Source organism: Dipodomys ordii, unplaced genomic scaffold, assembly GCF_000151885.1.
Source record: "Dipodomys ordii isolate 6190 unplaced genomic scaffold, Dord_2.0 Scaffold242, whole genome shotgun sequence".
Classification (NCBI taxonomy): domain Eukaryota; kingdom Metazoa; phylum Chordata; class Mammalia; order Rodentia; family Heteromyidae; genus Dipodomys; species Dipodomys ordii.
The window spans coordinates 1,579,610-1,604,053 of NW_012267458.1; the positions used below are offsets into that span (position 1 = coordinate 1,579,610).

Sequence of the window (24,444 nt, forward strand, 5' to 3'; positions counted from 1 at the left end):
GGTGGGGGGTCTGGTTGTGGGGCCTGAACTCTGGGCCTGGGCGTTGTCCCTCAGCTCTTCAGCTCAAGGCTAGCGTTCTACCACTTGAGCCATAGCGTCACTTCCGGCTTTTTTTTTCTTTTTGCTTATGTGGTGCTGGGGAATCGAACCCAGGGCCTCAGGCATGCAAGGCAAGCGCTCTACCACTGAGCTACCTTCCCAGCCCCTATCTTGAGATTCTTATCACCCAAAAAACTACCAAAAAGCCAAAAGTAGAGGTGAACAAACATCTAAAGGAGAGCACAAAACACTAAGTTCAAGCTCCTGTACTGGAATTTTTTTTTCTGAACTATACAATTTGGGAGTGGGGATAGGAGGGAAAAACTGGGAGAGAGCAAAGGAAGAGGTGACATTGCTCAAAATGAAACTGTAACCCTCGGTACTTTACCTTTATCTAACAATAAATAATCTAAACTTATTTTTTTTCAAGAAGGAACATAGTTCTCCTTTCTACAAGACTAAGAACCAGCTATACTATGAATTGGAGATGATAGGAAGAAAGAATTAAAATACTTTCGTCTTAAAGCAGAGTCATATTGAAATATTTTCTTTTTAAAGGAGAGTCATGCACTTACTATCCTGAATAAATTCCCATAAATGATATTTTTATTAACATATATTACCTATAAAAAGAAGTTTCTTTGTGATGTTTAAATGGTGATTTTCAAGAGTCTTAAGAAAAGCCAGGGAAATTGTGACTTCAGTGTTCAGACAGTATAAACAGAACAATATGTCCTGGACACTTTTCAAGGCATGTAATCAAAATGTAATAAAATACCATGCTAGGACAGGAATAAGGTCACTTTAATGTTCATTCTCTAGTGCTTTAGCACTTACAGGATTCCAAACATCTAGTGGGACCCATGCCTTCCCAGTGCCCTATATAGTTTAATAGGAATTGAGGATTTACAAATGAAGACACTGTTTGAATCTTAGGAATGCCCATAGACTTAGGCAGCCATTTTGCTGCCTACGGAATTGACATAACTCCACACTTTGTGAGTCATTTCCAAATGCTCTCCAGTCCGTCGGAATGTCCGGACTTGTGCACACATTCACAAACATTCTCACTCCTTTACTTCCAATAAAGACCAGTCCATGAGGGGGAAAATCATGTGTTGCATTTAATTTTTTTTAATTTTATTTGAAAAATACAATACACAGCAGAGACTTCTTTCCTTCCCTACTGCTATTTCACAAAGAAAACCATGGTACATGGAACTGAGATATTTGGCTAGGATAGATCCTGAGAAAAGAGAGGCCCAGTTACAAGTAAAATAGGCAAAGCCTGTCAAAGAAGGTTCACCTCTCTTTTAACATAAAAGAGCCTTTTAAGTTATCTTAGGAATCTGATACAACATGTGCAGAATTTCTGCCATGCAAACAGAGAATACTGAAGTTTTCAGGTTGACCAAACTATACTGATCTGGGCCTCAGTAAGAATAAAAAGGAGACATCTTTACCAGAAAGATATGTGTTTGCCTGTTTTTTCCAGTCTACATATGTACATATTTACATACTAATATTTTCTCAAATGTATTTTTACTGTCAGTAATAGTATCATGGTTGATGGCTATTTTCTGCCTTTTACCTTCTACCTTATGAATCATAAACTCCCCCCCCCACACCCCTGTGTTTTAGGACAGGGTTATCCATTGCACTACCATGAGGTGAGGATTTTTAAATATTAGAAATGACATTACTCTGATCCTGGGTTAAATCTGGGTTTTATGAGGAATTTCTAACTCCTGAATTCATAATTCCAGGTTTAGCAAAGTGCAAAAACCTAACCTTGACACACTTTGATAGACACATACATAGACGACAGAGATACATGAAAGATACATACATACATGATAGATAGATAACAGGTACACATAGACAGATGATAATGATAGATAGATAGATAGATAGATAGATAGATAGATAGATAGATAGATAGATAGATAGACAGACAGACAGACAGACAGACAGACAGACATAGATAGCTAAACATAGATTGGATAGATGGACAGTGGATTGATAGATGATAGTGGATGGATTGATTTATCCATCAGGAAAATATTCCTGCTGGATCCTTTGAAAGGTGGTGTAGTCCCCCATAGAACTGATCAAACCCTACAAATCATACTGGTAATCTGCCTTTGGACACACGGTAAGTGAACTCTTTGATGTCACTGAATCCCATTTCTATGATTGCCTCAAAGTTACTCTTTAAAAAGAGTCAGGCCCTTCAGATCTCTTTTAGTTTCTACAATTCCCAAGGAATTGAGTTAGTATAGAGATCTGAAATCAGCAAAAATATGGATTTCTTTCTTCTCTATTTGGCCCTGGTAGAAGGTGCTCTAATTCCTACAATGTTGGAAATGCACATGTGACCCCACATTTGGAGAATCGTGGAGGCACCTTTGGTTTTAATGACTTTCTGCTTTCTTCTGAAATGATAAGGTCAATTAAGAATTCGCTTTTTTTCAGTACTAGAAAGTTTCATTTTAGTCAATTAATGACTGTTTGTATCAGTCCAAGTTATTCGAGTTTAAGATTATCAATGACTGATGAGCTCATCTTTCTTGCATCACAGCGATTTTTATCTTAAGTACATGTGTTCCCTTTAATGTCCACCCCTCAAGCTTTCTCCTGAGTCAGGACTGGGCCTAAGGGAAGGAGAGGAAAGGAGACATTTGATTCAAGCATCACTTTTACAATGAGCCTCATAGTCAAGTTCTAGACAGTCATTATTTTCAAATAAGGTTCCAAATAGATTGTTACACAGTTGTGTATTTTGAAAATATTAATTCCTAAAATGTCAATATTGAAAATACAGAAGATTTCTTTTAACACTATTTTGCATTTCTTTACTTTTTAAAAAACGTAGGTAGTTGTGGACAAAGACTTTAATGATGTCTTAAAGGCCCCAATGTTCAAAACCATACAGCACTCTAGCATACTTGAAGGGAAAATGAGGTGACAGCAAGAACGTCTGAATTGAATTTTAACTCTGTTTATATTACTTGCTGTGTCATTGGGAATAGTTTTACCCTTTCTTTGCTTCATTTTTTCTCATCTATAAAATAAAGTCATATTTTAACATTTACATGATGTTATAAATTATGCGTATTAAATATTAGGAATGTAAATATATTCCATTATATAAAGTACAAGACAAATGCAAAGTATAATACATTAATGCTATTTCTACCATTCATATCAATTGTGAATCAGGGTGTAGTTCTTCCCATTTAGATTAGTAAAAGTCTTTATAAGTCAAAAAAATTCACCAGAATAGAACCTGTAGCCACTCTAGAGACATAGCAAGCGATGAAAAACTAGTTGATTTATTCACTTAACCCTGATTAGTACTGTCTGTATTCAAAACATACAAGTCAACAATTAAATCACAAGTGTCAGGAGAAAAAGTCCAAATAAATAATTTTTTAATTATGATACATTACTTATTACAGTAAAAATTGGCATTTTCCCCTTCAAAAGCAGAAGCACCAGTCTTAGAATGGATAGTTTGAGTGGTATTTTAGGTGAAATATAGCATAATATAATGTGTGAACATGATTTTAGCATAAGACATAGTTTCTGAAAGGAAAGGCATTTCACACACTGGAATCTGTTAGAATGGAAATGATGTCATGCTTAATAATAAAATAAAAACCCCCATGATGTCCAAAGTCCACTTCAAATTAAATATGGTATACTGCTGAATAGATATATGAAAATTAAAAAGCCTTATTTAGCTAGCCCCAAAATAGAGTTTTCGTCTACAAATACGACTTGTGGAAAGGTTTCTTTTCACAGAGGCACAGATTCTCTGAGAAACTAAAGTGAGCATTTTATTTAAGGATTGATTGGTTCATTCAATCATCTCATTGTTTTTTATTGATCACCTACTTTGTGCCAGGCTTTTGTGGTTGATGCTGGGATTACAGAGAACAGAAAGACACAGTCTCGCCCTCGAGGAGATCACAGTCTAGTGGGGGGGGGGAGAATACAGAGAGGTTGACATTGATTGGAAAATTATAAAAATTATTAGACAACTTTATAAACCTCTTTTATAAGCAAACAAACTTTAGGTGTTAGGAATGGGTGGTAAAAAGAGATGATGTCCAGTGAAGGGAAAAACCATCAGCTTCAATATCATGTGACTTCCGCGAAGGCCGTGATGTGGTTCTGTGGAAAGAGAAGGCAATCACAAAGTCAGAGTCTGGAGGAAACTGGGTTTTGTCAAACATTTACTGCTTTGACAAGTAACCCTTTACTCAGTGTAGAATCACAGCCCATTATGTGTTGCCAAAACAGGTGGTGTGGTGAAACTAAGTTCTGTGTATTATTACATAATTTCAGTAGTTAACTATATATTTCGCTCAATAGTCTTAATTAGCTGAATAGCTTAACCTGTTATACCTGCTTTCTTCAAAATCAACCCTGAAATTTTGGAGGGATTTAAAAAAAAAAGGGCAATGCCAGACACATTAATATTCTGTTGGGTGTTAATGGAATTTTAACGTCGCATTTTGGAGTTTGAGATTAATTGCTCCCCGTGAGACAGATGGCCCAGAATGAGATGGTGAAATGCTCAGACTGAAATGGCAGTTGTTATCTGACAAAAGCCTACTTAAATACTTCATTTCTGATGCATGAATCCCAGACTCTAGACAGCAATCTCTGCTTTTCTACTTCAACCAGGAGATTCTTCACAGAGCTAGTTTTCTTACCTTAAACAGCATCAACCTGTGTATAAAGAATCCTTTTGGAGTGGCTAGTATATATGCATGAGGCATATATGCAGAGGTATAATATATAACATATAATATATAAAAGTATGTGTATAATTTATATATATAGGATATAAAGATGTATGCTATATATATTATATACATGTCTAATATAGTATGCAGAGGCCAGGTCATGAGTGCTGAAATATTTCAGAGAAAAGTGGACAAATATAACCAATTGGGTCCTCCATAGGGTGGTGATAAGAAACTGACATCGGCATCCAAAAGGGCCTTACTACCAAGTTGCCCATTTGGAATATTTTCCACAGCTACAAGCATTGATTCTTTAATAATACAATGATATTATAAACAGAATTTCACATGATTGATACAATGCCATGAAATGTCTTCAGTTTACATGTAGCTATTTTCAAGTTGTGTGTGTGTGTGTGTGTGTGTGTGTGTACATTGTTCTGGTGCTTTCGCTCAGGATCTCTCATTGCTGATGCTCTACTATTTGAGCCGTACTGCAGTTTTTTGCTGGCTTATGGGAGGTAAGCATCTTGAGTATTTTTGTGCCTCAAACCTGGATCTTTAGATCTCAGGCTTTTGGGTAGCTAGGAATAAAAGCATGAAACACTAGTGACAGACCTCAAGTTCAAGTGTTTGAACTGGTGAAAGCACATTTAGATGGGTGTGAAGGAATTAAATTTCATCTTTTTCAAATTTAGGCATTTCATTCAAATTAAGCCAAACTTAGAAGAACTTCATCTACAATTTAAAGCATTTTCTAGCCCTCACCCACCTCACATTAGAGAAACATATTAGTAAGAATCCAAGGTGAGCAGACATGACTGCCCCCAATCACTAATTACTAGTTAACAGCTTTATTTCCCATTTTTAAGTACAATGAAATGTGGAGAATGTCAGTAGCTTGTCTCTTTAGTTTCCTTTAGTTTTTCTAACAAAAGCACAGACATATCTGTGGGTCACGAAAGAGATATCAGAGTTATGTAATACAGTGTGATGGAATAAAAGCCGTAAGAACCATGGGAAGAATATATTACACTTTTATTTTTAGTATTCCGCCCTGGGGATGTGAAGACAGCGAGCTGAGAAAATACAATGGGATATAAAGTGTTTCAGTACAAAACTAGTCTGAGTATCAAACTTCTGGCGGGCACCCAGAACAATATACTTTCTAGAAAAATATGAAGATAGAAATGGGAGATTAATCCATCGTGGTGACTGGTGGGTAGAAGAGAGAGAGGAGAGGAGATAGAAATGATAGAAGATGGATGATGGAACAAAGGCCATGGCTGTAGGCTCAGCACCCCAGATTATGATGAGGTCACTAGGCTCATTAAACTGCCTGGAAGGTAGAATTAAATATTGAACAATCTTCATAGAACAGACAAATGACTAGACACAAATCCGTACTGATCATTGCAGTGACTGGCGGAAGAACTAGACTGTCCTCAAAGGGATGGAAGGCCACTCTATGGACTGCTTTAAATGTGTCCCATCTCCCCCCGCCCCCCGCAACTTCAGAAACCATGTGTCAGAAAAACAACAGTGCCTAGTTCATTTTCCAGAGTCTAGTGAGTACCACTGCTGCATCTGTTCACCTTTTGTCCTACCATTTCTGTGCCCCTCGCTCCCAAAGACAGATAAATGAACAAGTTGGACAAAGGGGCAAAAACAGCAAGAAACACATACACACACAAAAAAAAAAACTTCTTGTCTTGTGCGTAGGAATGGGAGGGGAAAATGGACAGAGGGAAGAGGGGGTGAAACTGTTCACAAAGAAATGTACTCTTTACCTGTCATGTAACTGTGACTCCTGTGTACCTCACCTTTATAATAACAGTCAGAAATGCAAAAAAAAAAAAAAAAAAGAAAAGAAAAGAAATGCAACAGTGTTAAGAAATGGGGCCTGAAGAGATGATCAGGCCATGAGCATGGAACCTTGCAAACAGATTGATGACACTGTTTTTACAAGTGAGTTCATGGCAGAAGGGAAAATGCAGGACCCTTCTGTCTGTTTTTCTGTGTCTCCATTTCTGTCTGTCTCTGACTCTGGGTCTCTCTGTCTGTCTGTCTCTCTATGTGTGTATGTGTCTGTCTCTGTCTCTGTCTGTCCGTCTCTTTCTCTATTCCCTACCTATCTCTCTCCTTATCTTTCATTTACTGTATACCAAAATTGCATTAAATAAATTTCTAGCATGAGTTTCTCATACCACTAGTCCCAGCAATTTCATAGGAGGCAGAGGAGTTTTATGGTTCAGGCCAACCTAGGCAGTTTGACTCAGACCCTATTCGAAGGGAAACTAACAAGAAAAAGGATTCTAGGTACAGCTCAATTAGTAGAGCATATGCTTAACAAGCATTTGGCCTTGAGTTCAATTCCCAGTACTGCCAAAAGCATATTCAATTATTTTATTTTTGTCAGTTGTGGGGCTTGAACTCTGGGCCTGGACACTATCCCTCAGTTCTAGCGCTCTACCACTTGAGCCACAGCACCACTTCTGGTTTTCTGATGGTTTATTGGAGGTAAGAGTCCCATGGACTCTCCTGCCCGGGCTGGCTTTGAACCACAATCCTCAGATCTCAGCCTTCTGAGTAGGTAGGATTACAGGCATGAGCACTGGCTCTCAGCTTACAATTCTTCTTATAAATTAACTATCCGAGGTACTCACTGTAGATACCTTAGTAATGGTGCACTGAATATATAACTGTAAGGGTCTACCGAGATCCAGAAAATACTGAAATTCAGTCTTATCCTTTAAAGTCATATGCTTTAGTGACCATTGCCTTCCTTTCCCATAAATCATATTATCTTTTTTTTTAATGCCAACTCATTCCAAATTCTACTAAAAGGAATCTGAGGGCTTTGGAACAAACTCCTGTGTTTTTTGGAAGTTGATTCCTTTATTATTTCCTATCAACTTGAAGTTTAACCTCTAAGATATTTTTTTTCCTATTTGACTGGAGTAAGAAGGAACATGCTTGGGCTCATTTTGTGGTGGACATGGTAGCACAAAGATAAACAGTTGAGAACAAAACACAAAACACTGAAGTGTGCATAGGGAATTGAAAGTTAAGAGTAATTTAGCAACAGCCCCTAAATACAGGAAAGGATACAGAGGAGATAGAACTTTCTGTCATTCAGATGTGGTGTAAGAACAAAGGAACCTGCATTGTAAAATGCAGGAGATGGGTTATTTATTTCCACAGGCTTTTAAAAATAAACTGACATGTTAAAATTGAAACCCACTTTGGACCACTATTTAAAGATAATAAGAAAAGTAAGATTTTTTTTATCATCAGAAAGATTTTCCCTCTATACTATGAAGGAGTCTGGATAAAGGAAAAGGTGATGGCACCACAACAAGAAAACAATGATTCAAAGCTAAGTGTCAGTAAGCAATCCTGAAATACCAGCTTCAGGAAGTTGAGATCCGAGGATCGTGGTATAAAGCCAGCCCACGCAGGAAAGTCCATGAGACTCTGATCTCCAATGCGTTACCAAAAATTCTGGAAGTAAAGCTGTGGCTCATGTGGTAGAGTATTAGCCTTGAGCAAAAAGCTCAGGGACAACATCCAGGTGCTGAGTTCAAGCCCCAGAACTGGTACTGTCACATACAAACATACACACACACACACACACACACACACAATCTATCACTCAGCTATTCATTTTTCAAGATCAAGGCATGTTAATGTATAATATGAAGTAAATAGATGTATTCCTCTGGATAAAATTATGATAACATCTTTTTCATACATGTATTTTCATATACATATGTACATACATTTATATACACACATATGTATCAGAACTGCACTTAATATTTATAAAAAACAGAATGGCATTTAATCTTTTCAGGCCACCTATCTTGAGGCAAACTAGTTGGCAAGGTGTACCTTCTTTTAATCAGTGTGAATTGTTAATAACACTCACTTCATCTGCAAGCAATAGTACAAATTTTTTAAAAAGCAGGTAAATCAAAATCGCATGCATAGTATTAAAAGGTCATATAATTTAAATGAGATCATGTAATTTACCAACACAAGGCCTGATGTGTACAATTATGCACACAGACTTATGGTAGAGAGGACAGAGCTGAAGCACAAATAGAGATTAGAAAGCTTATTCAAAGCCACAGCAAACGAGTCAGGAAAACATTTTTCATCCTTGAGTGCAGGGGTCCATGCAAACACAAGCACTTTGTTTCTTAGTTTTGAATCCTTCAATTTGTAAAAAAAAAAAAAACTGTCTACAGTCTATAGAGGTCCATTTTTAATGTCCTAAGTTTTACATGAAAATCTCTACTATTTATCCTATTTGCAAATACTGTTCTTTGTGGATGTCAAGAATATTATTTAAGCTGTGTGCCATGATCATTTCTGTAATCTCAACATGGAGAAGGCATGTACAAGAGGACTGTGAAGTCAAGGCCAGGCTATGATGCAATCTGAGACCTTGCCTCTCCAAAATATTATTTGAATCAAAATTGTTTATACTCCTAGCTACTCAGGAAGCTGAGAGCTGAGGATTGGAGTTTGAAGCCAGCCTAGGCAGGAAAGTCCATGGAACACATAAGTCCAATTAGTTAAAAAACCAAAAATTGAGTTGTGGCAAAGCACTAGTGGTAAAACACTAGTCTTGAGCAAAAAAAAAAAAAAACAACTCAGGGATGGCGTCCAGGCCCTGAGATCAAGCCTCAGGAAGTCTTGTTACCTGACAAGACCTGCTACTCACCTCTTCCCTTCTTCCAAGAGAAGAAAATACAAAAGAGCCCCTTGGAAAAGTATTCAGATCAGAACACATTTTAAAATGCCATTAGTAAGGGGCCATTTAGTTACAAAACATTACATTTCTGATAATGAGTAAAAGATAAAGGATACAAGCAGTAACAATAGCAACCACAATCATGAAGCTGTAGTTTCTCGACCCTGTTTGATTATAATGGTGACCTGCACAGAAGGACATGATTCTGCATTTGCCTTAGCATTGCACCACAACTCCAACAGCAGTGCGCTCCAGCGCACATACGTTTATTGCCTTAATTGAAGGTGCTCGCAGAGGCTCACTCCCATCATCCAGCTGAAGAGCCTGGCCAGGCTGTCTTTAAAGGAACTGCCCTGTGAATTTTCTTCATGAGCATTCTCCGTACATTGGTTCTGGGATATCTACAAAATGTGTTTCATATAAGATTTAAATATTGACTTCTTTACTGAGACCAAGTACCAGTTTATTTAAAGTTCCACATTTAAATATTGACTTCTTAAAGTACCAGCTTATTTAAGGATCTGCATTTAGACATTGTAAGACCAAAGACTGAGACTCAGTGTTGTTCCAGTTCCATTCTTGCAGGATGATTGATTATGGACAGATGTTGGGTCCCAATGAAAGGCTGTCAACAATCACCTTAGTTCTGTTCATTTGTTTTTTTTTTTTTTGCTATTTTCTGACAAGGAAATTAGATAACAGGCTGGCCTAACGTCAACAGATTTATCACTATGTTTTAAAGACTCATAGATAATAGTTTTCTTTAAAAGTTAATTTTATGACTGATACCACATGGTAGGAAAAGTTGCTTTTTAATTTTCTTTTTTAATTGTTTTTGTGCAGTTGATATACTGAAGGGTTGCAGTTATGTGAATCAGGTACAATCAGTACAATTCTTTTTGAACCATTTTTCCTCTTCTGTCACTCTCCTTCCATCCCCACCCATAAGATATCCAGTTCATTTTCTATATAGTGTCTGGTGAGTATCATTGTTGTATTTGTTCATCTTTGTTCCAGTCTTTATGTGCCCTCCCTGACCCTCCTAAATATATGGTTTCCTTCATTTGTGGTAACTAGAATATACCTATAAATCTGCAAGTAAACACACTGAATAACAAAAACAAATAAATAAAACAGGGACATGATAAACCATATAGGACTCTAGTAATTAATATACAGAGACCAAACGAAGCTAAGCCAGGAGCAGTGGGCAAAGCCCCAATAGCAATGAACAGATGACCATATAAAATAATATTCTATGAAATAAACTCCAAAAAAGGAAACAAGAGACATTCTTTAGTTGTCATTTCTATTGTTTTTGTTCTTTTTTCTTTTGTATTGTTTGTCACCTTCAGCTTTTAACCTATCTTAAAACCTTTGACTCAGTGACGTGTCTTCAGCCCTCTTGGAAGAGCAAGCATGTAGTCCAGAGGACTCTACAATCAGGCTGCTTTTATGCCAAGGGTTTGAATAGAGTCTCCAATCCAATGAAAAATTTCCAAAGCAGTTTAACCTATCAAAGAGTCAGCTTTCTCATCTAATGAACAGATTTTTATTAAGATTAAATCAAATTATTCACATGCATAAAGGCTTCTGGTCCCTACCATGGCATTTATTCATAGTTTATCTTTTAAAACCCCACACAAATGAGTTATTTTTTTAAAAAAAGAACAACTCTCGAGGCAGAGATCCAAAGGGTGTAAATTTGAGGTCAGCCAAGTTAAAGTTAGCAATTCTTTGTTTCAACCAGTAGTAGCCCAGAACTATAATCCCAGCTATGTTGGGGAGATTGAAGTCTGAGGCCAGCCCCAGCCCCCATCCCTCCCAAATTGAAACCCTCCCTGAAAGAAAACACTAAAGAAGGAAAAAGAACTAGAGTATGGTTCAAGTTGTAGAAACCTGAATTCAACAACAGAACTGCGAAAGAAAGATAGAAGAAAGAAAAAGAAAGAGATCAAGAATTAAAATAATAATAATTGATTACAAGTATATAAATAAAATCTACCATTTGTTCATTTTACCATAATGTCATTAACTCCACATTTTTCATATCAAGCCAACTGCAAAGCCCTATTTTGTTTTATGCAAGATGGATGCAAACTCATTTCATGATGAAGCCTCACCTGAACTGATATGAAGCAAGTTATATTTTGCTTTATAGATGCCCATCTTACATTACAAAGAGATCCTCCAGACCCTGCTTACATAACAGAAAACACAAGTTCCAAAAATGAATAATAATTTGCAACCAGAAAAACATCTGGCAGTAAGGATTTAGGATGTAGTATTCTAGCCCTCTAACAAAATGAATCTGTGACTGTCAGATTGCCTAGATAGTCTACATTTTATCTGGAAAAAGACATATGGATAGCATAATCCCAAATATTATCACTTCTTGTTTTTCCATTTCCCTCCCTCCCTTCTTCCCTCCCTTCCTTCTTTCCTTGCTTCCTTCCTCCCTCCCTCCCACCCCTCCCTTCCCCTTCCCTCCCCTTCCTCAAAGGAAGGCCAGAGTGGGCAGAGAGCAAGAAAAGAAAAAAATGTTATTAAAGACAGAGCATCTCGACAATCCCACTGGAAGCTGCAAAATTAGCGAGAGCATTTCAGTAAAGAGAAATAATGTTAGGTCCATTTAGTTAGAATTTATTAGTGAAGTTCTCATTCAAAGCTATGGAATAGCTGGCATCATTCTTCATTGATTTCTGGTTGTTGGAAGCAGTTACGGACTTACAGACCCGAGCTAAAATGTGGTTGCCTGTTTTCCTTATGAAAAAAGATGTTTTAGGACTATTTCTTTCTCTGCAACAGTTCTGCTTGCGTATAAAATTTATAGCAATTTAGAGGGCTTTTTCTCCCATTCAGATATTTCCAATGAACTAAACACTACGAGCAAATCCTTTCTCCCTAGAGAATGAAGAAACCTCAAGTCTGCTTTCTTGGATAAGCTAAAGCAAATGACAGATTGAGTTGTTTTTTTTTTTTTTTTTTCCTGATGCTTTAGCTATAGACCTTATGAAGCCAAAGAAGCAATAGTGCTTCCCCAACCAAATCCTCAGAGGCTCTGCCTCGAATCCACAGCTTCCCTTTAGGAGCTTTAAGAAACAGCTTCAGAGACTCAGGTTTAATTGGTCTGAGGCAAGGTCTGACCACTGGAACTTTTAGAGGCTCTCTAGATGATTCGAATGTGCAGCCAATTCTGAGAACTATAGCCAGGTAAGCCCAGCTGGTCTCTACCAATGGAGGCTAATTGCTGTTTCCATAGCAATCACCTGAGGCGTCTGATTTGTAGAGTATAGATCAGCCTCTTCAATATCTAGAATTGCACTAGAACCAGGTTTTCAAAGGCATTCTTTCAATAGGAAGAGTATCTTTAGAGAGTCAGTAGTTCTGAATGATTCTAGGAATTCATTGGTGTTCAAGAGCTTTGAGATCAATGGGCATCATGTCTTGTCTAGAGCTTCAGAACACATGAAGAAGGCACACTGAAAGGCTCTGGCTGATGCTGACTTGTTCTGTGTTGATTTGGAACTTCACTGAAGCCTGTTAGTACTGATATCTTTATGGTACTTGGTGGTTATGATCATCCTTGTAGATTCTAATCCTCCCAAAGCCCCATGTCCTCTAGTCTCACCCACTTTTATTCCAAAATATGAACTCCCAATTTACCTCCTTTCCTACTTCACCCACCCTACCTAGTTTCTTTGAACATTTTTAATTTTTAAACATTTTGGTGTCCGTATTGCTGCGTAAACTCACAGTTTGGGCACTTTTCCCCTTAAATTTTTCTGCTCAAGGCTGGAGCTCTACCATTTGAGTCAGACCTCTCCTTTTGGCTTTTTGGTTGTTAACCAAATATAAGAGTCTCAACATTGGTAGTTAAGCCCAGTGCCAGTGGCTCATGCCTGTAATCCTAGCTACTCAGAAGGCTGAGATCTGAGGATTGCAGTTCACAGGTAGCCCGAGCAGGAAAGTCCGTGAGACTCGTATCTCCACTAAGCCACTAGAAAACCTGTAGTGGTGCTATGGCTCAAGCTAGCCTTGAGCTGAAGAGCTGAGGGACAGCCCCAGGCCCAGAGTTCAAGCCCTATGAGTGACAAAAACAAAAAAAAAAACAAAAAACAAACAAACATTGGTAGTTAACTGAAGAGTCTCAGCAGACTTTTCTGCTGAGGCTGACTTCAAACCTTGTTCCTTAGATCTCAACCTCTTGAATTGTTAGAATTACAGGTATAAGCCACTGGCAACCAGCCCATTTCCTGACTTCTGATTTATCAACCTGTCCTAGTCTGGCCAGTTCCTTAAGACTTCATAGGGCACTCACTATGCACCACTATCTAACAACATCCTCCATTTCTCATGCCTGGGCTCTGAATTCACTTGCCAAACAAAACCTTTGCATGAGCCGATTACTTATGCAGAACATTCTTCTCTCTCCTCTCTACCTGGTAAATGCTTCCTCCAATCTCCCTGTCCATGATGCTGCTAGCATTGCTAAGTTTAGGTAAATGCCCTTTATGTGTTCCTCTGTCATAACCAGCACCACTCTCTTCTGCATTTGCTTATAAAGTTATCTCTCCTCATTACATTGTAAGTTCATGAGTCCTGGGAAAGAGACCCATGGTGGCTCTTATGTGGTATTTGTTTATGTTTCATAGAACAAATATAATTCCACGGTACATATGAAAGGTGACTCATTCGTATGCTTTATTCATGCCTTGTTTGAGTGTTTTCACCCAACTAACTAGAATTTTATTTATTTCCATTTTAACTCTTCAAAATACTGCAGATTTGCTAAATAATAAGCAGACCTGTGTCCACTGACAGAGAAAATAACAGGATTTATAACCAGAAGCTGATTAAAAGTCTTCAGTAGTGCTGGACATCAGTGGCTTACACCTGGAATCTTAGCTACTCAGGAGGCTGGGATATGAAGATTGAGGTTCAAAGTCAGGCCTGAAGGAAAGTCTGTGAGACTCTGATCTCCACTAACTACCCAAAAAGCTGGAAGTGTGGCTCAAATGGTAGATTCTACCCTTGAGTGAAAGCCCCAAGACCAGCAAACACCCACTCCTCTACACCTTTCCCCCACATTCTCTCTCTCTCTCTCTCTCAAAACAAACAAACCTCAGTGGAAAACTTTCCTGCTTTCATAAAGAGGGCCTTGTTGGTAAAACTCCACATGAGTCATACCAAGACTGATTTCAGAACCATTTAGAACCATGAGGGCTATCAGCCACATCTGTGGAAAATATATTATAAAGGTAAATATACATTAATCTTAAAACTCATGGAACCCAGCCATCTCACTCCTCAGTACATGCCAAAAAAGAAGAAAAATATAAACTTATATAAAACCTTGTACACTAATATTTTTAGTCAGCCTTATTCATAATCGCCCCATGTGGTAAACATGGGGCATCTGACTAAAGGGTAAAAAATATGTGGTATTGAGTCAATGAAAGGGAAAAGGGAGAAGCATAGTGATATATGTAAAGAAGAAATCAGACTCTAAAACCTACATACTACATCAGCCCACTGAGATGACACCTTGGGAAGAGCAAACTTATAGGAAGAAGCAAACAGATCACTGGTGTCAAGGTTAGGAGATGCTCTAATACCTTGATTCTGGTAGTGTGTGCAGAATGGCATGCATTTATATGTTTAAGAAAGAGTTTTATAAGGGACAAATTAAGCTTTACTATACCCAAGTTCACACACACACACACACACACACACACACACACACACACACACACACGACTGCTAGCTACTAATTCTCTAATGGTGCAAAAGAATCTAGGAGTTGGTCCAGCAGGTCTAGCTGGTATTGTATCATTGTTTGAGTAGCTGGGTAGTCAGCCACAGAAGAAAAATACAGAATAAATTGATCGGAAAATAGTCAAACAACATAAAAAAAGATATCCCTTGTTTACTTGCTATTCAACAATATTGAAATGAGTAACCTGTTACTTTTGACCTAATGCTCAAGAACAAATATGAAGAACAAAATTTGCTACTTCTGGAGAGAACACAAACATAAGATCAACTCAAGGTTGAAGAGTATTCATCCTCTTAGTTTAGCATTTCCAATTTTATGAATATACATGAAATTACTAATTGATCACACATGATGTATATTTTAGAGATATTTACCCTGGTATTGTTTGTAATTGTGGAAATTAGAATTGAAAGCATCATTCACACCCAACAAAGGCAATGATTACATAATTTACAAATGTTGTAACTTCTTCCCATAAAGTTTTTATTATCATACAGCATAGTGATTCTGAGCTTGAACTCAAATGTGGACAAACAAGGGAAAAATTTCTAAAAAAATGGAAAACACAGTTTCAAAACATAGGCCAGTTTCATGATCTTGGGCCTATTAATTTACATCCTCATTGTATCTTTCTCTACAGTATGGAGATAAGATCTACCCAAATGATTCCTGCAAAAATCTTAACTGTTTTATATGCCATAACTCAAGACACATAGTAACCTGTAACTATGGTTATGACTGACATGATTATTAGGTTTACTGATCTACAACCTTATTTATGGTATAGATTTATGGAGCAAAAGCAATGAACCAAAGCAGTCATACAAAAAGTCTTTATGAATATGCAAAGTAGTAAATGATTTCTTACATGGTTTGGAAAAGTACTTTTAAAAAAAGTTTCAAGCAATGACTATGATGTGTGGCAGGTGAATTCTATTTACTGCTCTCTTTTGCTTACTTAAGTTTTCTTTTCCTTTCTTCTCTCTCTCTCTCTGTCTCTCTGTCTCTCTCTGTCTCTCTGTCTCTGTCTCTCTCTCTCTCTCATTCTGTACTGAGGTTCAAACTCAGCCTTGATCATGTTTGGACAGTCTTATGTCACTAAGCCACATTCCACGAATTTTCAAATTTTAAATAACATATGCAAATTGTTTACTTTGATTGCTTTCTTACAAAAAACATTTAAAAAAATTGGTTGTTACATAAAATGGTGATTTGGGGCATTGTTTAGTTTATTTTCCTAGTTTTAGTAAACAAAAATGCATTTTTCTGCAGAAATTCTTCACAGTGTTGTCAAATTTGAAGGGCTCACTGGGTCTAAGATGGTTTCCTGTGGACGACTAATTATGGATGCACTCAAAATGATTACTGAACTATCATTGTTCATTCTCTCCTTAACGAATGGCTTGAATGAGCTATATGGTTTTAAGACACATTCATCAACTCTATACTTACTCATCGAGGAGATGCAAATGCTTTGTGCCTACATTCAAAAATACTTCACCAAAAGATGCTTTTTATAAAAGGCTCGTTAGACAACTGGAAAAAACAATCTGGCTTTTATTCTTCATGTAGTATATTATGATTCACAAATCATGTGGAAAAATAAATACTGAATGTATGGGCATCCAAATAGGGTAAATGACAGATGGCAAAGCAGTAGCAGAATGTGCTAGCATTTTTTAACCTAAAAATGTTAACACTTGTTGGAATTTTTAAGCCTCTTTTCTCAGTCGAATTTAACAAATAGGAGCAGGATATAGCACATAAATGTTGATTTAATTCAAATATTGTTCATAAATGCTCAAAGTTTGAAGAAAAATACTTAAATATGAATATTTTATGAATATATTAGAATGTATCTATTCTAATATCTAATTCCTAATAAAGTTGTTGTGGTCCCGTATAATATTTGTTACAGTTCAGCAGCTCAGCAAAACAAAGATTTGCATGACAGAGGGGCAAATGGAGCCTTCAGATGACCAGTTATTCAGGCATAACTTTCTGGAACCTAAAAGGAATTTGTTATAGGCAACATGATACTGTATAACCCTATTTATCTCCGTGAGAAACCTTTTGCTGTTGCTGTGGTGTTTATGTACTCAAAGTTTTATACTGTAATCGTTTGTGCCACCTATGCCATATGCCTGTCTCAAACAGACAATCTTCATTAACTTGTAAATCCATGATCTAGTCTACAGGGGTATCCTGGTCTGAAATTAAACAGAAAGACCATTAAGGAAACCATTACTGTTTCAGGAGGAAGCTTCTATGAAGCAGGAACTCATTTTTCTGTGATGTGTTGACTGACACACTAACCCTTGGGACTGTGGAGGGAGACCCCTCTTGTATTAATTTTTCAAGTAAGGCTACGAGGACTAATTTTTCACCAACCAAATTCTACCTGGTTATTATAATATAAAGGAATAGGACTTCCAGCTCAGGATTTCCAGTCCCTAAAGTCTAGCTCCCTGCCCACTCTTCCCACACTCTGACTCCATTTCAGCTCATGCTTCACTTACAATTGCCTATAATCTTCTAATCTGTGAAAGAGTCGATATGCAGGGCATTGCATATGCTTCTCTTAGCATTTTCCTATCCGTATAATTTGCCTGTGCAGTTGCCATGGGAATGAAACATGGCAATTTCCATCTGTAATAGTACATACTCATTATGCCACTTCTAGAGTTGGGGGGGGGGATTGTCACTGCTGTCTACTGTTCGTTCAAACCTTGCTTCCGCCAATGCACAGTGTGCCAAGGCACATGACAAAGCTTTGCTGGTTGGCACAGGCTGGTGAAAATCCCCATTCTCTAACTCTGCAGATAAGTATACCTGTAAGCGCCTCCTGTCATTGCCTTGCCTTTCTTACTGATGAAAGATAGCTCACTTTGCTTCAATTAATTAAGATCTCATCAACCAAAGAAAAACTAATGCCTGGATTTAAATGACAAATAGCATTCCTTTCTCAAATGCTATGCTCTATACTTGGCTCTATTTTAACTTTTGAAGTTACCTCACATTGAACACATGTGACCACAACAGCTTGCAACTATCTTACTAAAATTTTTGTGTTTATTAATTCTCCTTACACCTATGGCAAACAGTCCATTTTCTATCAAAGCCTATCCATCTTTATTTTTTTTTAATATTTCCATTCCCTTGTCAGATAAATGACCCCTTTTCCTTTGATTTTTCTATATAGTCGCAGTTAGAACTGACGTGTTATTTTGCTTGTGATTAATAATGCTGAACTGGAGGCTAGCATTAGGAGAGAACAGAAGAGAAGGAAAAGATAAAGTGCTCGATGCTTTGCAGATAGCGAACACAGACAAGAAGCTCCCTTAGGAGGAAGGCCAATGTACGCCTTATCCATTATAGTGCAGACAACAGAAATATCTGAAGAGAGGCCAGAAAAAATGCCACAAATGAGGGGTCCATGTATTCTTTGAAGTGGAAGAGGATATGGTAATTTAGTGACACCCTAGCTAGTGTCCTTTTTTTAAAGAAAACAACAGAAAATCATGAAAATAATTAGACAGTTCCTGCGATCAGCAGCAGCACCTGACAAGTGGGCGATCTAAACTACAACCACTGGAAGGAATATTAGGTCATTTGCAGGAACATGGATGGACCTAGAACAAATCATGTTAAGTGAGGTAAGACAAGCTCACAGACACAAGTGGTGCATGTTTTCCCTCAAATGCCAAAGCTAGATCTAAAATACAACTAAACATGGTAACTTATATGAGGCTCCATAAATTTAAACACAAACTGACTCAAGAAGGATATACTTCGGCGAGGAATGCAAACGTGTAACTCCTCTGAACATCTAAGGTACTATTTATCAAAACAAGTTGCAAGACACGGAAACATGTTTTATTTTGTTCTATTTCTGTGTTAGGGGGATGGGCAAAGGGGGTCACAGGATTGGAGGAAAGGTGTGCAAATGCCGTCGCTGTGTTCAATGAACACTATTTAAAAAATAAACGATGTGACATGTGGGTAGAGATGGAAGGGGTGGGAAATGAGAGAAAGCGAAGGAAGTGATGGCATATCCCAAGAAGCATTGTATTCATAACCTGACATGAAATTGCAACCCCTCTGTACAATACCCAACAATAAGAAAATAACTGAAGAATGGAAGAATTCAACTGGATTCTTTCAATAATCACCTCAGTTTTCATTGCCTTGTATTTTTTGTCACTATTCCTTTCCTTCAGATAATTCTCCATTCTGAAAATAATTTCACTCTTTAAATCCTTCATGGTAAGAACTACTTTTATCAGATCACATTAAAGAAAACCTTTCATAAATCTCCCTCCCAAACAACAGAGAATACTTTTTCATGAATTTCTCACTTGTATTTGATCACATATTGTCTATGATCTTTTCATCTTTCTATTAGGTCATTTATATAATAGATATTAATCATTTGATATATGTATTATTTACATACCATACTTAGTCTTCTGGCTTTTATGAATTATTCTAAACTACCCTTGGCAGCTTTTATTTTTCCAAATTGCTTGAACAATTTTGTAATTAGCCATGTCATAAATAAAGAAGTAATATAGATTGGTGCCTCCTTTATAAAACCTTTTATAACTTTGCTGATATTACCTAGAATTTCTGTCCAAGTGTTCATTGCTATATTATTTTCTAGTTTCATATCATATCTTCAAATGTATTTCATAATGTTTCAATGCTTCTGCTTGTACAATTAACTTGGTTAATTCCAATTAATTCCCTATTTAAATGGCTATCTTTTTTCCAATTCATGGTTTTCCTAATTTGAGTATTCTGGACATTGACATATTATTTAGTTAAGTAGTAAAGATCTGCTGGTAGTTTTTGCATAGTGAACATCCTATAGCCATCTTAACTTTTTTTTCTCAGCTCAAGGTGAGCGCTCTACCACTTGAGCCACAGCGCCACTTCCATTTTTCTAGTAGTTTACTGGAGATAAGAGTCTCACGGACTTTCCTGCCTGGGCTGGCTTTGAACGGTGATCCTCAGATCTCAACCTCCTGAGTAGCTAGGATTACAGGCGTGAGCCATGGGCACCCAGCTCGCCATCTTAATTCTTAAATAACCTTTGGAGTAAGAATAGAATGTATGTGTCATGAACTTACTCCTTGAAAATTGCAGAGACATTACCCCATCCATCTGTCTTAGACTGAGTAGAAAACAATTTATGCCTGATGTTACAAAGGTGGAAATCTGAGACCAGCATGCAATTAGTCACAGATAGTTAATTTACTTTTTCCTGGTTTCACATTTGTATGGGTTTACAAGGTATATTAAACGGTAACATCAAAAGTTTGCTGGCTCCCAATAACACATGGTTGTTTTTCATTATTACATTGGTCGATGGTTGTTTTTCATTATTACATTGGTCGGCAGGTTGTGTGGATTTACTCTACGCTAAAGCCTGGGTACTGGTCTGCTTCCCCTGCTTTTCCATGCTGGGGTCTTGGCTGAGGGTCAGATGTTGTCTGGAGCACAGACTTCTCCCAGAAGAAGGTAGTGTCAATAAGGCCAACTCGTGTTGGAGCTATCTATTTCTTTATTGTTGCTGTTGCTGTTGTTTATAAATAGCACGGTTTAAGAAAGGAAAGGTAGCTAACTTAGAAGAGTAACAGTATTTTTGAAGGTAGCATTTCCATATCACTACTTGGTCACTACTTGGTCACTCTGGAGTTAAAGTTGAAAAGACCTGTAGAAATCTCAAAGATTTCAATGGAAGCTAGACATTGTGGATGCACTTCCCCTGGCTTTTCAAATTCTTTTTTTTTTTCATGACCAAGAGAGCCATTGTTTTTGTTTGTTTCTTTTTTTTCTTTCTCTCTTTTACTTCTGTCCTTCTTCTTTCCTCCCTTCTTCCCTCCCTCCCTCCTTCCTTCTTCTTTATGTTACTGGCAGAACTGGTTTGAACTTAGGCCTGGTGCTTGCTTGTCAGTGACTCCATTTCTGAGCCATGCTGCGCTCATTCATTCTGGATAAAGTCTTGCTTCCTTCGTGGATACCCACTAGGCCTGTAATCTGCCTATGTTGGTCTTCCTGTCCAGCTAGAATAACAGGCATGTGCCAATACTCCTAGCTCTTAGTTGAGAAAGGGTCTCAGAAACATTTCCCCTCCCACGCCCACCCTAACAACTTCCCAAACTGTGTCGCCTGTGTATTGCATGCCAGGGGCTCACATCTGTAATCCTAACTACTTGGGAGGCTGAGATTGGGACAGTCAGGGCTCTATACGATTTCTGATGAATTCTAATCAAAGGTTATTCACCAAGCCAAAAGGAACTGGAACAGGAAGGGTTCTGCCTAAGTTAGCCATCAGAAATGGTCCTGTTGTCTGCCTCAGAATTTTTAGGATTCTCTCTCAGTGTCTGATATTCAAGAATTTCATTGTGAATAACTAATTTCTGATGCATATTTAAATTCTGTATGGGGTTAAACCTGTACAAAGGTTGAAGATTCAAAAATGTATCCCGAGGAGGCATTTCTGTAAAGCATATGTCTGACGGATTACTGCTATTGCTGCACCAGTCTTCTTATTCCCAGCATCCAGTGAATCACTCATATGGTATGTTTCTCTGATGTGTCCTCCACCTCTGTCAGGTTTTCTCAGAACAGTTTCATTCTCAGATCACTCTGCGTCACTTTATTTTTTTTTAACTAAAAAATGTAGTCCTTTTTATGTATTTTTATTTCCTCTAGGATGGATTTTCTTCCTTCTGACTTTCAGTACTGGTTTAAACCCCGTCATGCCATGATCGGTTTTCTTCATTCCTTACCTAATTGTACCAGTCATCTTCCACCTTTCATATCACATGTTTTACCTACCCCTTCCACTTTTGTTTTTTGTTCATGTATGTTACTGGGATGTGAACTTGACTCCTTGCTAGGCAGTCACTCTATTATGGAAGTCACACTGTCAACTCCTTTGGCTTTAGTTACTTTTCAAATAAGGTCTTACTCTTCTCGCCCTCTATTGGCTTTCTCTCCCCAGTGCTGGCCTCAAGCCACAATCCTCCTCAACTTCTCCTTCCTAAATAGCTGGGATTGTATGCATGAGTCCTTGCTTTTCCATTCATTTTCCTTACTGTGGTAAAGAGGTAACAGTAACAAGCAATGTAATTAAATTTCTTGTAATTAGTTTTCAAAAGATATGTTTCATTTCTCATCTGTGTCACAAACTCATTTTAAGGGACTTAGGCTCTTGTCCTGATGTATTCATGCTTGAATGAGGTGGATTTAATTCCACTTGTTTTCTTAAAATAAGTGCTTCAGGCAGGAAAGTCCGTGAGACTCTTATCTGCAATAAACCACTAGAAAACCGGAAGTGGCGCTGTGGCTCAAGTGGTAGAGTGTTCACCTTGAGCTGAAGAGCTCAGGGACAGTGCCCAGGCACAGAGTTCAAGCCCCATGACCAACAAAAAATAAATAAATAAATTATATATATATATATATATATATATATATAAGTGGGAGAGGCTTCATCAATGATCTCTTAACAATTTCCGCAATGACTAGGGAATTCTACAGAGCTTCTGAGTGGGAAAGCAGCAGAATACTTTCACATCATCATCTTGATAACTACCAGCAAGACTGGAGGTGTGAAGAAATGAGGCAGGAAGGTAATGTCTGTTGCTGTTTTTTGAATCACCAGAAAGACTGCCTCTGTGAAGCCTAACTTCGGCTTCAATTGTTGTCTTTGCCTGTTGGTTCTTATATGTGAATTCTTTCTGTTTAATAAAATATTTTTGAAAGGTAGCTATCCGTCCAGTGTGAGGTACTCATTCAGTTTAGAAAAGGATGTCTTTAGCTGGGTGCTGATGGCTCACGCCTGTAATCCTAGCTACTCAGGAGGCTGAGATCTGAGGATGGAGGTTTAAAGCCAATCCAGGTAGGAAAGTCCATTAGATTCTTATCTCCAATAAACCACTCAAAAAAACAGAAGTGGTGCTGTGGCTCAAGCGGTAGAGCACTCGCCTTGAGCTGAAGAGCTGAGGGACAGCGCCCAGGCCCAGAGTTCAAGCCCCATGACCGACATCTGACATGATCTCATACTAAATAACTCCCATCAGCTGGAAGCTCAGCCAACAGGCAAATACACGCCACCCTCAAATGTCTGCTTCCACAAAACTTCCATCTGATCCTGGCAGACATCTGAGGGTGGTGTGTATTCGCCTGTAGGCTGAGTTTCTCTCAAAATGATACTAGCCAGGTGCTGGTGGCTCACACCTGTAACCCTAGCTATTCAGGCTGAGGATTGAGGTTTGAAGTCAGCCTCTTATCTCCAGGTAACACACCAAAAAGCTGGGAATGGAGCTGTGGCTCAAGTGGTAGAGCACTAGCCTTATGCACAAAAGCTCAGGGACAGCATCCAAGCCCAGAGATCAAGTTCCTAGAGTGGTGCCTGTGTGTATGTGTACGTGTGCACACGCACACACTCACACACAGAGATACTAGCCCTTGATGCTGACATGAGTGTATGGAGTGAGTTCCTTCCTCTCTTAGATATTCTTTCTCCCTCACTAAAGCTTCAGACTAGTGGATTTAGAGGATTGTAGTCATTCCCCCATTGTTGTACCTCTTTACCAGCAAAGAAAGATTTGAGATGCCTTTGGGACCCTTTTGTTAAACTAACTTCATTTAAAGTATATTTAATAGAATTTCCTAACATCTTACTCTACATAAATATCACTTTTCTTGCCACAGCTATTAAGATTTTAATTCCTCCTTTACTCTTACTAACACAAGAGACTAAGGATAATGCAAAAGTACCTGGTCCCATCTCTACTTCCTAGAGAGAGTCACACCTTTGTTTCCCGGATTCCCAAGGGAAACTACAAGTGTCTTTAGGTTTCTGGAAATATCTGAACGCAGCTCTGCTGCAGATTCCATTGGGAATGGAGGGGTCCTTGGGTGAGGAAGCAGAAAGAAAATATTGTGTAATCTGTGGATTTATGAGTGGGTTGGTTCCCTGGGGTTCTTGGCTGGAGAGATCCTACAAATGCAGGGCCCTTGCTCAGCTCAGATGCAGGGCTGATAGGATCTAAAATTCACATGGCTGCCTGGGTGCCATGGGGGGAAAAAGTGCA

At 38.1% G+C, this 24,444-nt stretch overlaps 1 protein-coding gene across 2 annotated transcripts in view; it reads right to left on the reverse strand.

Annotated features, from left to right (window-relative positions):
- Positions 1-3,460: 3,460 nt before the first annotated feature.
- The window catches only part of LOC106000799 (lipid phosphate phosphatase-related protein type 5), a 127,025-nt gene continuing 106,041 nt past the window's right edge, over positions 3,461-24,444 (reverse strand). For both annotated transcript variants that reach the window (XM_013036034.1, XM_013036033.1), the window contains exon 6: positions 3,461-4,218. In XM_013036034.1, coding sequence (XP_012891488.1) covers positions 4,186-4,218 — 33 coding nt within the window. In that variant the 3' untranslated portion in view covers positions 3,461-4,185. The remainder of the gene's footprint in view (positions 4,219-24,444) is intronic.